This window comes from Lynx rufus, unplaced genomic scaffold, assembly GCF_022079265.1.
Source record: "Lynx rufus isolate CCGP_SWC_20201006 ecotype Redwood Valley unplaced genomic scaffold, mLynRuf1.p SCAF_23, whole genome shotgun sequence".
Taxonomy (NCBI): domain Eukaryota; kingdom Metazoa; phylum Chordata; class Mammalia; order Carnivora; family Felidae; genus Lynx; species Lynx rufus.
The window spans coordinates 1,899,097-1,914,896 of record NW_025814838.1 but is presented as its reverse complement, the minus strand read 5'-3'; the positions used below and the strand labels follow the sequence as shown (position 1 = coordinate 1,914,896).

Here is a 15,800-nt window from a genome sequence, read left to right as displayed (position 1 = left end):
GGGAGATGTGCAGCCACCAAGCCGGAGTGCGCGCGCGCTCCGCCACGCGGACCCTGGGATGGAAGGAGGCGGGGAGAAGGGCTAGGCTTGAAGGGGGAGGAGCTCAGCGCGCAGTCCGACAACTGGCGGTGGAGAGGGCTTCGGCGCATGCGTTCGCTCCTCCTCAGCGCAGAGCCCGAGCTTGTTGCTAGGGGAAGCTTTGAGGGGGCGCGAGTGGAAGGAAAGAAGAAGCCGTGATCTGCGCCTGCGTGTAGGGTAGCTGTTGGGAGGGGCAAGGGAGGGAGGCTTGCTGGGCTCGGAAAAGGCGGGAAAATGGACTGCTCTGGTTAGTAACCATACAGCCAGGACGTGGGCTCCTAAGTTCGAGGAATCTGCTAGGAAAACTCAGTCTGTCAAATCCCTTCGGGAAGCAGGCATCTCACAATTGCATGACCTGCCCAAGGTCACAAAGCCTTTATGTCAGAGCATCTCCATGACCATACCCACCTAATTCTATCAACTAGTGGGAACTATCAACCTTATTTCATACAAGAAAACAAGACATAAAGTGGCAGAGCTGCGATCAAAAGGTGTTTTCCAAAGGTAAAAGGAGGATAGAGCTGCAGTAATCCACGCCCTTTGCCAGCCTCTATCCCAAACTGAAGATTCAACAAGGTAAAGTCCCCCAAACCTGTCTGCCCTGAAATTCCCACCTCCATCCAATCCCCAATAAACACCCTGGGCGACATTGGGCAAAAAAGCCTTTTATTTCCCCCCACATTCCAGCTCTCCATTTTTTGTAACATCTCTTCGAACTTAGAACAAAGGCCAGAGAAGTTGATTCACACCTGGAGAAAAACAAAATTAAAAACCAGGGCAGATCACAGGGCCCTTGGGGGAAGCTCTGGATGGCTGCAAAGTAAGGAGCAGAGGCAATGGCAGCTAGAGATAGGTACAAGCACTTATCTTGACTGGGGTGGATAACTTCAGGACCCCAGAATCTGCCAGGAGCCAGAGAGGCTTCCTTTCCCAGTCCACTCAGATCTAAGAAAAGCTAAGAGAGTTCCACCATCTCCCATCCCAGGCAGATGGATAGGGCAGTGAAGTCTAGCCCTGAGCAAAATAAGCAAGGTTGATTTTCAGCAATCCAGTTCCTTTGGCCAGAGCCCCTCCCTGGGCTTGGGCAGTTGCCGCTTCTCCCAAGGTTATTTCCTAGGGCACAGCAGCCAGTTGTTGAAGCTGAGAATAGTTTAAGAGTTGGCTGCACAATAGGTAACTTGCATATTATGTGAGATCCATCTGACAGAGTGAGACTTTTTTACAGAAAAAATTTTTTTCTTTAATGAGCTGACACATGAAATGGTTAGCCAATATGTCCCCCACCCACTGCTACCTTTGTGAGGTGTGTTCCTCCAAAGATCCTGTTAGCAGAATCAACTTTTTCTAAATGCAGTGAAGGCTGATGGAAAAGAGGTGTATGTAAAATGCTTGGGCACAAAGTATGTGCCTAGTAAATGGGCATCACCGATCCTTTTGAGCTGTTCAATTTGAGTTTTACAAAAGCTGCATCATAAAAATGGGTATCAGGATGTCAGGACAAAAGCAAGACAACCCTAATTCGCATCCAGGATGCATCATCAAATTTGAACCCTCTTGACTCCCACTGTTACCAAAAAACTTGGATGTGAACTACAGCTATGCATGAAATCTTAAAAATCAGAATGTTAACTGAAAGAAGTCAGTCACAAAAGAATGCATGTGATTCCATCTACATAAAGTTCAAAAATAAAACCAAACCATATTATTAAGGAATGACTCTATCTTAGTTATAATTGCCACCCCTACTCCATCCCCTACTCCCACAGGACTGGGGCAAAGAACCTTACCTGAGAACAAGTTGGGAACTAGGCCAGCGCCCTCAGAGCCGGGTTCTAGACCAGTGGGATTCCCGGCGCGGGTGAAAGCACACAGCAGTGAGACAGCAGAGAAGGCCACAGAAGAGAAGCAGGAAGGAGCCCAAAACAAACAGTCTGGAGCCACACAGAGCCAGCTCCTCCTAGGGATGGGCACAGGAAGGGAAGGAGGCATGAATGAGAGAGGGAGGGTGGAGAATCTTCCCCTGGGAAGACATCTTATCCCCAGGCCAAGAACTACAGAGAGAAGCCCCCATGGGGGAGAGGGCTCTCTACATCCAGGAGAGAAGGAGAACCCAAAGAGAAAATGTAATTTCTGTATAAGCTAATTGTCTCGATGGTCTACAAACTGCTTTCTTGCCCAGCCATTTACGTGAAATCCCACAATGTCTCCAAGAGGTAGGAAAGTCCACTACTATCCACATTTTAAATATGTTCAAGTAGGGCCAGGTCTGGAAACAAGTATTTTCTCTGGTTCTAAACTCCCAGGTGATGTTCCTCACCAGGGTCCTTGCAAGTGTGAGGAAGGAGTACACAGCAGCCTCCTAACTGGTCTCTCTCCTTCCACACAGCACCACTGGACCCCCTGGCCTACAGTGTCAAGTTGTAGCATTTTAGCCTGGCATCACGGTACCTCATAATCAGGCCTCTGCATCCCTTCTGTCTCTTCCCCTCAGTCATTCCTAAGCCCCTCAGCATGGAGTGCCCTCGAAGGCCAAGCACTTTTCAATCTCTAGGCCTGTGTTTGTGCCGGTCCTTTTGCCTGAAATGCGTTCCCCCTCTCCTGAACCCCCTCTATTGCATTCTCTATCCACATCTTCCTCCTCTTCAAGGGTCACCGTGAAAGGGCAGACAAAGCCTGGGACTACAGTCAGAAGGCAGAGGTTGCAATCCTGTGTCTGCCACTTAACCAGTTGTGTGGCCTTGGGCAATTTGCTCCCTCTAAGCCTGTTTCCTCATCTGTAAAATGGGATAATAACAGCTACCTCAAAAGGCTATTTTAAGATCAAATGAGATAATGAACTTGAAAGCATTTGGTACATTATAAACTACTGTATACAATTCCCTTTCTTAAATGCCACCTCCTCTGTGAAGCACTCTCCATAAATGTTCAAGTTAGGGTTAATTGCTCCTTACTCCATGTCTGAATAACACTTTGCTCACATCTCTATGATAGCAATTAGCCCATTCTGCCCCTTCTTACAGCTTCCAAATTCCTTTACTCTGTTTAAAGACAAGTTAATAGTAATAGCTGTCGTTTATCCAAATCTCTGTTATGTACCAGGCATTGTCCTGAGCACTTGACATTAATTCTCATTCATCTTTATTTGTTGGAATCAGGAGATAATATTATGTTTTCCATTTTACAGATGATGTTTCCATTTTTACAACTCAGAGAGGCTCAGATGCTTGCTCAAGGTCACACCCCCTCTGAGGCAGAATTATAGAGCCCTATGCCTTTTTCTGTTAGGTAAAATTGCCTCCAGAAGCCTTCAAGACACAGCGTTCAGCACGGCAGTCTATGAAACCCCAACAACCTGAGGTTCTTACCGACGTGAGCAGCTTGGTGAGCACAAGGCCTTCGTGGCTCCAGACCCTGACACACTCCTCAGCCATCCTAGAATTCAAGGTGGCATTTCCTGCTCCCTCCTCTGAGCAGGATATGGGGGGCTGGCTGGCGGGCAGGATTCCTGGGGCAGCACTAAAATACAGGCAGGTTCCTGGGGTCCTCTCTGCGGTCACCCTGGCTGTAATGAGGACCCGCTCTGTTGCAGAGGATCCTATGAGAGACACAGGAGAGGGGTTGGAAGAAAATGGAGGGTGGGTTGGAAGGCATCCATCTTCAGACTTACATTCATTTCTAAGGCTTCCTACAGTACCGGGTGTTTTGGCATTGAGGCTATTCAATAAAGTACTCTATGTGCCATCATCATGTCATTGAGAAATGACAATAACTGTGTACCAATATAAACAAAAAATTAAGTTAGCTTACAATCAATAAAGTAATCATACCAGTACTCACAAAGTTGCAGTGAAACTGGAGCAGATACACATTGCCAATGTCAGTCTGTATAAACTAGTTTGTCCTTTTTAAGAAAGTAGCTTTCTACTAGGTACCAAAATCCATTGAAAGGTTCACACCCCATTTCAAATTAGCGGGAAAAGGATGGCCTATTTAGTCAGTGAATTTGGAACGATTTCCATTTGTGGAAAAAAAAAAAAAGTTAGACTCATCTCACACTATAAAATAAAGTCCAGATGTGCTAAAGACCTATACTAACAAACTAAACAAAACAAAACCCAAAGAAAATACAGAAGAATATTTTCTAATTTTAAAGTGAGGAAGGCCTTCCTAAAAAAGACACAAGACCTAAAAGCCTGAGTAAAGAATGAGAGCAATAAACAACTCATAACAGTTAAAGACTTCTCTACAGTGAAAGAGAACTTAAAAAAAGTAACAGAATGGATGAAAATACCTATGTTTAACTGGCAAAAAGGTTTACTATACAGAATGTAAAAGGATCTTCTAAAAATCAAGAAGATAAAGGTAAACCATTTTTTTATTTTTTCCCCCCCACAAAACCGCAAGACAAATAAAAGTAAAATGGGCAAAGGATATGAACAGGAAATTCACGGAGGCACAAAAATGGCCAATAAACCAAAAGATGTTCAACCTCACTAATAATCGGGAGAAAGTAAATTAAAACAATCAGGTAATTCCTTTGCTCATTAAATTGGTAAAAATTAAAAAGACTGATAATAATAAGAATTGCTGAAGATGTGGGGAAATGGGCAGTTTTAATGAGTGACACCTTTCAGAAAAATACAATTTGGCTGTTTCTGTCATAATTTCAAATGGGTACAGAGAGGGACTAGGAAGATGCCCATCAAACTGTGGACTGTGCAGGGGAGATGAGGAGGATTTTTTGTTTTGTTTTTCTGATAGAGAGAGAGTAGGGGGTGGGGGGGACACAAGGGAGGAACAGAGAGAGAGGGAGATGGAGAATATGAAACAGGCTCCATGCTGACAGCATACAGCCCGATGGGGGGCTCAAACCCACCATCTGTGAGATCATAACTTGAGCCGAAGTCAGTCACTTAACCAACTGAGCCATCGAGCACCCTGAGGCAAGGAAGATTTTTACACCTGCTTTGTATACTTCTATGTGCTCTAAATCCACAACAAAATGAATTTGTCCATTAAAAAAAGGTCCATACCCTTGGACTCAGTCATACCACTTGTAGAAACTAATCCTAAGGTAAGGATTCAAAAGAAAAATGCCACGTATACCAAGATGTTTATTGTGATTTCACAAAAAATGCCAAAAAATAAGAAACAGTAGAGATATTTAACACTAGGAAAAGCATTACAAGTGATGGCCTAGCCACTTAATGGATCACCTTACATCCATTAAAATAATAACATTCAGGCCGGGCAGTAAGAAAAAAGAATGATGTCATAAGGAGAAAAAAGAGAAATAGAAACCAGTACATATATCATAATGAGAACTGAGAAATGTACATGTAAAATTTTCTAAGAGAATGCCCCTTTTTCAGTGTTTTCCAGATCAAATTAATTACCAAAGTCCTGTCAATCCCACACTGCCAATGTCTCTTAGATCAGTCCCGGTTTTTCACAGCATTGTTTTAGCTCAGTTTTTCTTACCATCTTCTTTTTTTTTTCCAAAGATTTTATTTAGGGGTGCCTGGGTGGCTCAGTCGGTTAAGCATCCGACTTTGGCTAGGTCATGATCTCACGGTTCATGAGTTCGAGCCCCGCATCAGGGTCTGTGCTGACAGCTCAGAGTCTGGAGCCTGCTTTGGATTTTGTGTCTCCCCCTCTCTCTGCTTCTCTCTCGCTCTATCTCCCCAAAATAAATAAATGTTAAAAAAAAAAAAGATTTTATTTAATTTTTTTTATGTAATCTCTACACCCATCATGGGGCTTGAACTCACAACCCCTAGATCAAAAGCCGCAGACTCCACCAATTGAGCCAGCCAGCTGCCCCTTCTCATCATCTTTCTATTGCAACCACCTCCTAACTGGTCCTCCTCCGTCTGGGCGCATTCCTACCAGACAATCAGCCAACAGACTGTGATCTTTTAAAAGAACAACAACAAAACCCTACTATTTTTCTGCCTAAAATTGTTAGTTTGCCCAACATACTAAAGTTCAACTACCTGGGCTTGGCACACAAGACCTTCCATAGGATTCTGTCTGCTCTCTCCAGTCCATCTGTTGCCACTCACTCAACACTCCTTCCCCTGCACCAAAATGAACCCCTTGAAGTTCTCAAACATGCCATTACGGTCCCCATCTGCATACTTTTGTATGTGCTTGTCCCTCTGGCTGGAAGAGCAAAGCCCTAAACCTCCCTCAAGCCAGCTCAGGCACTGAATCCTTGGAAAAGCCTGTTTTCACTATCCCTGCTTGGCAGGCTCCTAACTATTCCCACTGTATCTTGTGCGCTACTACATACATTGAAAGGTATTTACTTTGGGGAGCCTGGGTGGCTCAGTGGGTTGGGCATCTGACTCTTGATATCAGCTCAGGTCGTGATCCCAGGGTGGTGGGATTGAGCCCCAACTTGGCTCAGCAGGGAATCTGCTTGAGATTCTTTCTCTCCCTCTGCCCCTCCCCCACCTGTGCACATGCTTTAGCTCTTTCTCAAATAAAAATTAAAAGGAAAGAAAGGTATTTACTTCTGTTCATGTCTGTATCCTTGCTAGACTGTGAGCAGCTTGGAGTGAGGACCCGGGTCTTATACATCTCTATATTCCCCATGCTTGCTACATAATAGGTGCTCAATAATTATTACTTAGGTGATGCAATCATAGGTGGGTTATATTTTATTTTTGTCCAGAGTAATCTCTCATGATATTATTCTGGTTCTAACCATTATAAAAAGAACAAGGGCTTGTTTGCAAAAACAGAACTGGAGAAGTTGATCCTAAAATTCATATAGTAATTAAAGGAATCTGGAATAATGACAATTTTTTTTTTTAATTTTTTTTTTTCAACATTTATTTATTTTTGGGACAGAGAGAGAGAGACAGAGCATGAACGGGGGAGGGGCAGAGAGAGGGAGACACAGAATCGGAAACAGGCTCCAGGCTCCGAGCCATCAGCCCAGAGCCTGACACGGGGCTCGAACTCACGGACCGCGAGATCGTGACCTGGCTGAAGTCGGACGCTTAACCGACTGCGCCACCCAGGCGCCCCAATAATGACAATTTTTAAAAAGAAGAACAAAGTTAAGGACTCACATTTTCTTTCTTTTTTTTTTTTTTTAAGGTTTATTCATTTTTCAGAAACAGAGAGAGACAGAACTTGAGGCGGGGAGGGGCAGAGATAGAGGGAGGCACAGAATCTGAAGCAGGCTCCAGGCTCTGAGCTGTCAGCACAGAGCCCGACGCGGGGCTTGAACTCACAGACTGTGAGATCATGACCTGAGCCGAAGTTGGATGTTCAACTGACTGAGCCACCCAGGCACCCTGAAGACTCACATTTTCAGATTTCAAACTTAATACAAAGCTACAGTAATTAAGAGAGTGTGGTGCTAGCATAAGGATAGACATATGGATCAATGGAATAGAACTCAGAGTCCAGCAATAAATTCATATATACATCCATGCTCAGCTGGTTTTCAATAAGGGTACCAAAATTATTCGGTAAGAAAGAATAGCCTTTTCAACAAAACATATTGGGACAACTGAATAGCCACTTGCAAACAATGAAGTTGGATCCCATCCTCACATCATTCACAAAAATTAACTCAAAAATGGATCATAGAGCTAAGTGTAAAGTCAAAACTACAAAATTTTAGTAGAAAATATACAAGTAAATCTTAGTGAGCTTGAGTTAGGCAAAGCCTGCTAAACCAACACACTAAAAGCACAAGCAACAGAAGAAAAAATTGATAAACTGGATTTCATCAAAATTAAAACCTTCGTGCTTCAAAGAACACCATCCACAAAATGAAAAGACAACCCAGAGAATGGGAGAAAATATTTGCAAATCATACCTCAGATAAGAGACTTGTATCCAGAAAATATAAAGAACTCTTATAGGGGCACCTGGGTGGCTCAGTTGGTTGAGCGTCCGACTTCGGCTCAGGTCACGATCTCACAGCTTGTGAGTTCGAGCCCCGCGTCGGGCTCTGTGCTGACAGCTCAGAGCCTGGAGCCTGCTTCGGATTCTGTGTCTCCCTCTCTCTCTGCCCCTAATCCACTCGCATTCTGTCTCTGTCTCTCTCAAAAATAAATAAACATTAAAAAAATTTTAAAAAAAAGAACTCTTAGAAGTCAATAATTATAAGACAAATTATCCAATTATTTTTTCACAAGCAAACTCCAAATAAACATTTCTCCAAAGGAGATAGACAAATAAGTGCATGAAAAAAAGACGTTCAGTATCATTAGCCGTGCCAATCAAAACCACAGCGAGATGCTATTTCCCACGGCCTAGGATGGTTGGAATAAAAAAGACCGACAATAACAAATGTTGGTGAGGACGTGGAGAAATTGGAATTCTCATTCACTGCTGTAAAACAGCCTGGAAGCTCCTCAAAAGATTTAATGGGAACACCTGGGTGGCTCAATCAGTTAAGTGTCTGACTCTTGATTTCAGCTTAGGTCATGATCACAGAGTCGTGAAATCAAGTCCTGTGTTGGCCTCCAAGCTGAGAATGGAACCTGCCTGGGATTCTCTCTCTCCCTCTCTCTTTGCCCCTCCCTTGCTCATGCGCGCTCTCTAATAAAAATTAACATTAAAAAAAAAAAAGATTAAACATAGAGTTACCGTATGATCCAGCAACTCCACTCCTTAGTATTTCATTTTCCTCAAGAGAAATGAAAATGTATGATCACACAAAATCTTGTATGAGAATGTTCATGGCGGCATTGTTCATAATAGTAAAAAAGTAGGAACAATCCAAATGTCAATGAACTGGCGAATGGATAAATGAAAGATGGACTATTCATACACTGAGCGCTATTCGGCAATAAAAACATGAAGCACTGGTAAGTGCTACGACATGGATGAACCTTGAAAACATGCTGGTTGAAAGAAGCAGTCACAAAAGACCACATATTGTATGAAATGTTCAGTACGCAAATCTACAGAAAAAGCAAGATTAGTAGTTGCCTGTGTCTGGGAGGTTAGGAGGAAAAGGGGAGTGACTGATAATGGGTTTAGGATTTCTTTTGGAGGCAATGAAAATGTTCTAAAATTGACAGTGGTGAGAGTTGCCCACTTTTGTGAGTATGTGAAAAGCCATTTAATTGTACATTTTAAATGTGTGAATTTTATGGTATGTGATCATATCTCAACAAAGCTCTCGTATATATATTTAGAAAATAAAAAGCACAGGAAAAAGCACCCCAAGTCTGTATGTATCAGACACCTGCCTTTATTCTCATCCTGTGATCACACATATGTATACCTGGACATAAGAGACCTCCTCCTGCGACACACTCAGCTTCATATGTAATTCACAAGAGATGCTTAGAATGATAGTGTCGAAAAGGACCTCAGAAGCCACACAGTTCCACCTTTCTCTCCTCCCTTTTCATCTCCCCAGTTTCAGACAAGGAACTTGAGGCCAAATCTCATGCAGGAATAAACTGACACACTCTCTCTCGCTCTCGCTCTCTCTCTTATCATTTTCCCAGATGACTCTAAGCTCTGTGGGAATGGAGATGCCTAATTTTTTTCTGTATCATCCATAGCACATAGAGCTGTGGTAAGAACAAAAGAGAAACTTAGGACACTTGCTTAATTGAAGGAGGACATGCTTCTTGAATATCCCCGAGGAGAAAGAAGGTAGCCTCCAATAGGAGAAAGCGGTAGAGATCAAGAAGGATGAGAAAAAACATTAGGTCAAATCTACCCCATCTCATTACACCTCCAAGGATGGAACCAAAAAACTTCAGGGGCACCTGGATGGCTTTGTCTGATTTGATTTCAGCTTAGGTCATGATCCCAAGGTCATGGGATTGAGCCCCATGTCAGGCTCTGCACTCTCTGTGTCAGAGCCTACTTAGGAATTTCTCTCTCTCTCTCTCTCTCTCTTTCTCTCTCCCCCCTGCCCCCACCCCCACTCATATTCACTCTCTCAAAAACAAACAAACAAACAAACAAACAAACAAACCCACCTCAGAGCCGGAAGAGGAGAAAGAAAACACTTGTTCACTGAAAGTATCTAGCCCTTACTACAGCAGAAGTGACTAAGGCCAAGGGATATGCCCAAGGTCACCAGGTTGGGGAGGTCAGAGACAGGGCCCACCCCTAAGTGTTCTGATGCCCAACCCCTATTCCTCCTTGATCTCACCTTTCAATCCAATATGACTACCCAGGACCTGGGTTTCAAATGTCTGGGTCTTGTTCCTGTCTGGACCATCTCCGAAGTTCAAGGTGGTCAGTAAGCCTACAACGTGAGATCCACGCGACTTCCGTGCGGCTGTCCCATTCACGGGGCACAGGGTCAGCTGGCCAAAAGATCTCAGGAAAGAGACCCAGTCCTGTGTGCAAAAGAAAGGTGAGAGGTGAGACCTTAGCAGCATGAGCAGACCTGTATGGAAAGGATGAAGGTACTCACCTGAGGGATGTCAGGGCTGCGCAGGCCAGTCCTGTGGGTGAGGAGGAAGCTGCCAAGGCCCAGGCCTGAAAGGCCAAGAAGCAGCAGGATCAAAGTGGCACAGACCAGAGGTGGGTGGTGGGCGAGACAGAGATGCAGGTTGTGCCCTGCCTGGCAGCTGCCCATGGGGAGGAGAGGGGTCCGGGCCTCCACGGAGAGCCTGCTGGAGGACAGGAAGGAAGAACTGGACAAGAGCCTGAGAGTCAGAAGGCACTTACCCATTTTTATTCAAAGGGAGGCTAAAGCACTGAAAAGACAGGGGACTTGCTCAAGGCTCCACGGCCAATAGTGGCAGAGCCAGGACAAGAACCCAAGGCTCTTGACTCCAAGTATTCATCCCCCTGCACCACTCAAAAAATGTCTGCTGTATTTCATTTCTGATGTGATCAATGCAGAAGCAAAGTAGAGCACACTGTGCTCGAAAACGGAACCCAAATGGAGAGTTCTCAAGGGGAGAAATTGAGGAAGCAGCTGTTCTGGGGTTAGGGTTTGGCTGAAGAACAATTCCAGCCAATAGCCTAGACAAAGGAAGTGTCTGATGAAAAGAACTCCACTTTGGAGCAAAACGGTTCAGTCTGAAGCCTCCTCTGCCACTCACTGGCTATGTGAGAAAAATCTGTTAACCTTTGTGAGCTTAAGGATCTGTGAAGGGAAGGAGGGTGAAGGGTGGTTCTAAGAACACCAAATAATGAGGACTAAATGTGACAAATAAAGCAGTTTGCACAGTACTTGGGCCTTGCAGGGACGCAACAAATGTCCATTTTCTTTCTATTTCTCTGTGTCATAATGATCTTTAAAACTAGGTGAAGCAAAGCAAAAAACACTGTGGTGGAAACTGAGGTTCGGGGACTTTAACAGAGGAGGGGCAGGGCCAGGTCTGAAACCCGTTTTCTGCTTCCAGGTAGAGAGAGTGCCCTTTGCCAAGCAAGAAGCAACAGTCTTATGAAAAGGAACATCTGGAAGACGGGATAAACATATTGGGTGGGGGGAGAAGGAAGGCTCCAGGGAAATACAGGTGTCCCAAATGCCCAACCCCTGCCCTGCCTCCCGTCCCGACACATCTGGAAAGAGGGAGGAAGCGCGAAGGGGGAGGGCAGAGCCCGAGGTCAGCGGCTGGTGGTGCCCCTGGGCCTCCCTTCCCCCCGCCCCAAGCCCCTCCTGCATGAACTCAACACCCGCAACATCCCTTTCCCGGTCTTGCGGCGTCGGTTCCGCCTGCCGCTAGCTCTCACCGCTCGGAGCCGGGCGGAGGCCGGCGCCCCCCGCGACGTCACGCGTGGAGCAGCGAAGGGGCGGGGTCCGTGCTCCCACTCACCCACCCCCACCCTCGCCGTGGGATTCGCATGCGCAGTGGCTACGCGGGCGGCCGCCCGGCCTCTCCCAGACTGGGCGGGGGCGTACCAAGAGGAAAGGCAAGGAAGGGGCAACGGAGAAGAAACTACCGCGCGGTAGGTGAGTGACAGGGAGAGAGGCAAAGGCGCTGACTCCAGGGACGTTGTTAGAACTGGAAAGCCTCACTCCGGAGACACTGTGGGGCATTTCAACGACAATCCGGTCGCGGGCATTTTTCTGTTGTTGGTCCCCCACCCGCGCCAGTCGCACAGCCCAGCCGCGCCCAGGTTCCGGGTAAGAATTTGGGGTCCGCCCGGGGGCGGGACTCCAGTCCTAGGACGCTGGCCTTCTGGGCTGTTTGGGTTCGGCTCTTCTCTGCGGACGTAACGTCTACACTTCACGCTTGGACTGTGGTTTTAGCGACTCCTTAATGCGTAGGATAGCTGCAGGGCTGCTCAATAGAGACCGTCTTATTTCACTTCTGCCCAGATTTTAGAGATGAGAACACCTGAAATAGCGAGACGCATGGAGCCAAGAACCGTGGGTTCAAATCCTAACTTTGTTCCTGCCTCTGCATAAGCCATAACCGTGCTCTTTTGGGGAGCCGAGTTTGTTAAAGGGGTTCATCCTGGGGTGCCTGGGTGGCTCAGTCCGTTAAGTGTCCGACTTCGGCTCAGGTCATAATCGCACGGTTTGTGAGTTCGAGCCCCACATCGGGCTCTGTGCCCACAGCTCAGAGCCTGGAGCCTGCTTCAGATCCTGTGTCTACTTCTCTCTCTACCCCTCCCCTGCTCGTACTGGGTCTCTCTCTCTCTCAAAAATAAATAAACATTAAAAAAAAGGGGGTGGGGGTTCATCCTACCTACCTCACTGGTTGGATGGGAAGCTGAAGAGGCAAAGTGTGGGAAAACATGGGCCCGGTATGCACTGAGCACTCAACTGCACTCGACAAATAAATGCTCCGTGAAGCAAAATCTTAATATTCAACTCTCCTGACGCTCTGTTAAGACAGAGACCATGTCATTCCTGTACCACCCCGCTTCCCAAAAGTTTATAGCCCCAAACCCTTTCCTAAATCGTAAAATAATATTCAACAAGGGTGCAAAGACCATTCAATGAGGAAAAGCTAGTCTTCTCAACAAATGGTGTTGGGAAGACTAGAGACCCACATGTTAAACCCTTACCTTACACCATATGTAAAAGTTAATTCAAAATGCACCAAAGAACTAAATGTAAGAGCTGAAACTATAAAACTCTTAGAAGAAAACATGAGGAAATCTTCGTGACCTTGGATTTGGCAACGATTTCTTGGCTATGACACCAAAAGCACAGACAACGAAAGAAAAGATGAATCGGACTACATCAAAATTTAAAACTTCTGGGGGCGCCTGCATGGCTTAGCTGGTTAAGCATCCAGCTCTTGGTTTCAGCTCAGGTCATGATCTCATGGTTGATGAGTTCTCAGGCTTGACACTGTCAGCACAGAGTCTGCTTGGAATTCTCTCCCCCACCCCCCCCCCCCCCGCCCTGCTCACACTCTGTCTCTCTCTCAGAAGAAATAAACTTTAAAAATGTTTTTTAAACTTTTGTACATCAAAGGACACAAGAGAGTGAAAAGCAACCCACTGAATGGGAGGAAGTATTTGCAAATCACGTATTTGCTAAAGACTAAATAATATCCAGAATATATAAAGAGCTCGTACGGCTCAACACAACCACCACAAAGACCCTGGTTTAAAAAATAGGCAAAGGACTTGAAGATGTTTCTCCAAAGATATACAAACGGCCAATAGGCCCATGAAAAAATACTAAACATTACTGATCATTAGGGAAATGCAAATGAAAACCACAATTAGATACACCTCACAGCAATTAGTATGGGCACTATTAAAAAAAAAAGAAGAAGAAGAAGGGAAAATAAGTGCTAGCAAGACTGTGGAGAAATTGGAATGCTTTTGTGCTGTGGGTGGGAATTTAAAATGGTACAACCAGTACAGAAAACAGAATGGTGGCTCTTCAAAAAATTAAAAATAGGGGTGCCTGGGTGGCTCAGTCAGTTAAGTGTCCGACTTCAGCCCAGGTCATGATCTTACAGTTCGTGAGTTCAAGCCCTGTGTCAGGCTCTGTGCTGACAGCTTGGAGCATGGAGCCTGCTTCTGATTCTGTGTCTCCCTCTCTCTTCCCCTCCCCAGCTCATGCTCGCACTCTGTCTCTGTCAAAAGTAAATAAACTTGAAAAATGAAATTAAAAATAGAATTACCAGAGGTGTTTGGCTGGCTCTTGATCTTGGGGTTGTGAGTTTGAGCCTCATGTTGGGTGTAGAGATTACTTTAAAAAAAAAAAGCCTTGGGGTGCCTAGGTGTCTCAGTCAGTTAAGTGTTTGACTTCAGCTCAGGTCATGATCTCACGGTTTGTGAGTTTGAGCCCTACACTGGGCTCTGCACTGACAGGGAGGAGCCTGCTTCACATCCTTGGTCTCCCTCTCTCTCTGCCCCTCCCCTGCTCGAGCTGTCTCTCTCTCCAGAAGAAACATCTTAAATAAATAAATAAAAATAAAATCTTTAAAAAATAGAATTACCATATTATCCAGCAAGTCTAATTTTGGGGTATATACCCCCAAAGAATTGAAAGCAAAATCTCTAAGAGATATTTGTATACCCATGTTCATAGCAGCATTATTCACAAGGGCTAAAAGGTGGAAGCAACCCAAGGGTCCATCAACAGATGAATGGATAGATAAAATATGGTATATACATACAGTGAAATATTTTTCAGTCTTTAAAAGGAAGTTCTGATACATGCTACAACCTGGATGAACCTTGAGGGCATTATGCTGAGTGAAATAAGCCAGTCACAAAAAGGCAAATACTGTATGATTCCATCGATTTAAGGTAGTAGAGTAGTCAAATTCACAGAGAAAGAAAGTAGAATGGTGGTTACCGGAAGCTGGGGGTGGGGGGCTGGGGGGTGGAAATGGGAATGGGGAGTTACTGTTTAATGGGTACAGAGTTTCAGTTTTGCAAGATGAAAAGAATTCTGGAGGTGGATGATGGTAATGAATATACTTCACACTACTGGATTTCTGCACTTAAAGATGCACAGAAATGGTTAAGATGGAGGGCCCCTGGGCAGCTCATTCAGTTGAGCATCTAACTCTTGATTTCCGCTCAAGTCACGATCCCAGGGTTGTGGAATTGAGCCCCTAGCATGGAGCCTGCTTAAGATTCTCTCTACCCCCACCTCTGCCTCTTCTTCCCCAACCCCCGGCTCATGCATGTGCGCGCTCTCTCTCTCTCTCTCTCTCTCTCTCTCTCTCAAAAAAAGAAAAAAAAGGTTAAGATGGTAAATATGTATGTTATGTATATTTTGCCACAAACATAATTAAAAAAAAAAAACCCTGGGGTGTGTGTGTGTGTGTGTGTGTGAGTGAATTTATGGCACAGTCTCCTAGAGTATAGTGAGTGACGAATCCATTGATCAACTTAATTGAAATTCCAAGCATAGGAAGTATTTTCTTCTCAAAGGAAAAAGAAGTGTGGCCGACAGAGAATTTTAAAATCTAAGAATCGGAAGGCACTCAATAACTGAGCAAGTTCCACAATAACCACCCCCACTTCCACTTTATTTTCCAGGTGCTAAACTGATGTCTGGAGAGGTTAAGGGACTTGCCCCAAGTCTCCCAACCAGTTAAACCTCAGCCAGAACTAGAGCCCAAGTGTCCCAACACCGAATCTAGTCCTTTCTCACCAAATCCTCCTTGCTAGATCCTGCCAAGGGATCTCTCCTGAAAACCTGTAAAAGTCTCTGCCCATCTGACTCTCAGCCACACCCAGCCCCGTTGGAGCCAGTGAGGTCACCTTTCCCTAGTCTCAGTTTTGTCTCCCCAGCCTCTACCACAGTTCTTGGAATTGTATGCTCTCACAAGCCCCAGTTTTCA

At 45.2% G+C, this 15,800-nt stretch overlaps 1 protein-coding gene across 4 annotated transcripts; it reads right to left on the bottom strand.

Moving 5' to 3' along the window:
• Positions 1-727: 727 nt before the first annotated feature.
• TMEM219 (transmembrane protein 219) lies at positions 728-11,845 on the bottom strand. Of its 4 annotated transcripts, none has more exons than XM_047087649.1 (6): positions 11,764-11,845; positions 10,493-10,691; positions 10,226-10,415; positions 3,444-3,673; positions 1,866-2,035; positions 728-827 (listed from the first exon to the last, which is right to left on the bottom strand). In XM_047087649.1, exons 2-5 carry the CDS (start codon positions 10,655-10,657, stop codon positions 1,898-1,900), a joined length of 723 nt encoding a protein of 240 aa, XP_046943605.1. In that variant the 5' UTR covers positions 10,658-10,691; positions 11,764-11,845; the 3' UTR covers positions 728-827; positions 1,866-1,897. The 4 variants fall into 4 exon arrangements, with proteins under 4 accessions (XP_046943605.1, XP_046943606.1, XP_046943604.1 ...); XM_047087650.1 differs by having other exon boundaries at positions 10,493-10,694; positions 11,764-11,832; XM_047087648.1 differs by lacking the exon at positions 11,764-11,845 and adding an exon at positions 11,261-11,699.
• Positions 11,846-15,800: the final 3,955 nt, after the last annotated feature.

Excerpts from the sequence above, each read along its gene's own strand:
- TMEM219 (XM_047087647.1), bottom strand. The coding sequence starts at position 10,753 with ATGGGTAAGTGCCTTCTGACTCTCAGGCTCTTGTCCAGTTCTTCCTTC. Across the intron at positions 3,674-10,225 it reads TAGTCATATTGGATTGAAAG|GATCCTCTGCAACAGAGCGG; the intron begins GTGAGATCAAGG and ends TGTCTCTCATAG. Across the intron at positions 2,036-3,443 it reads TCACCAAGCTGCTCACGTCG|GAGGAGCTGGCTCTGTGTGG; the intron begins GTAAGAACCTCA and ends GCCCATCCCTAG.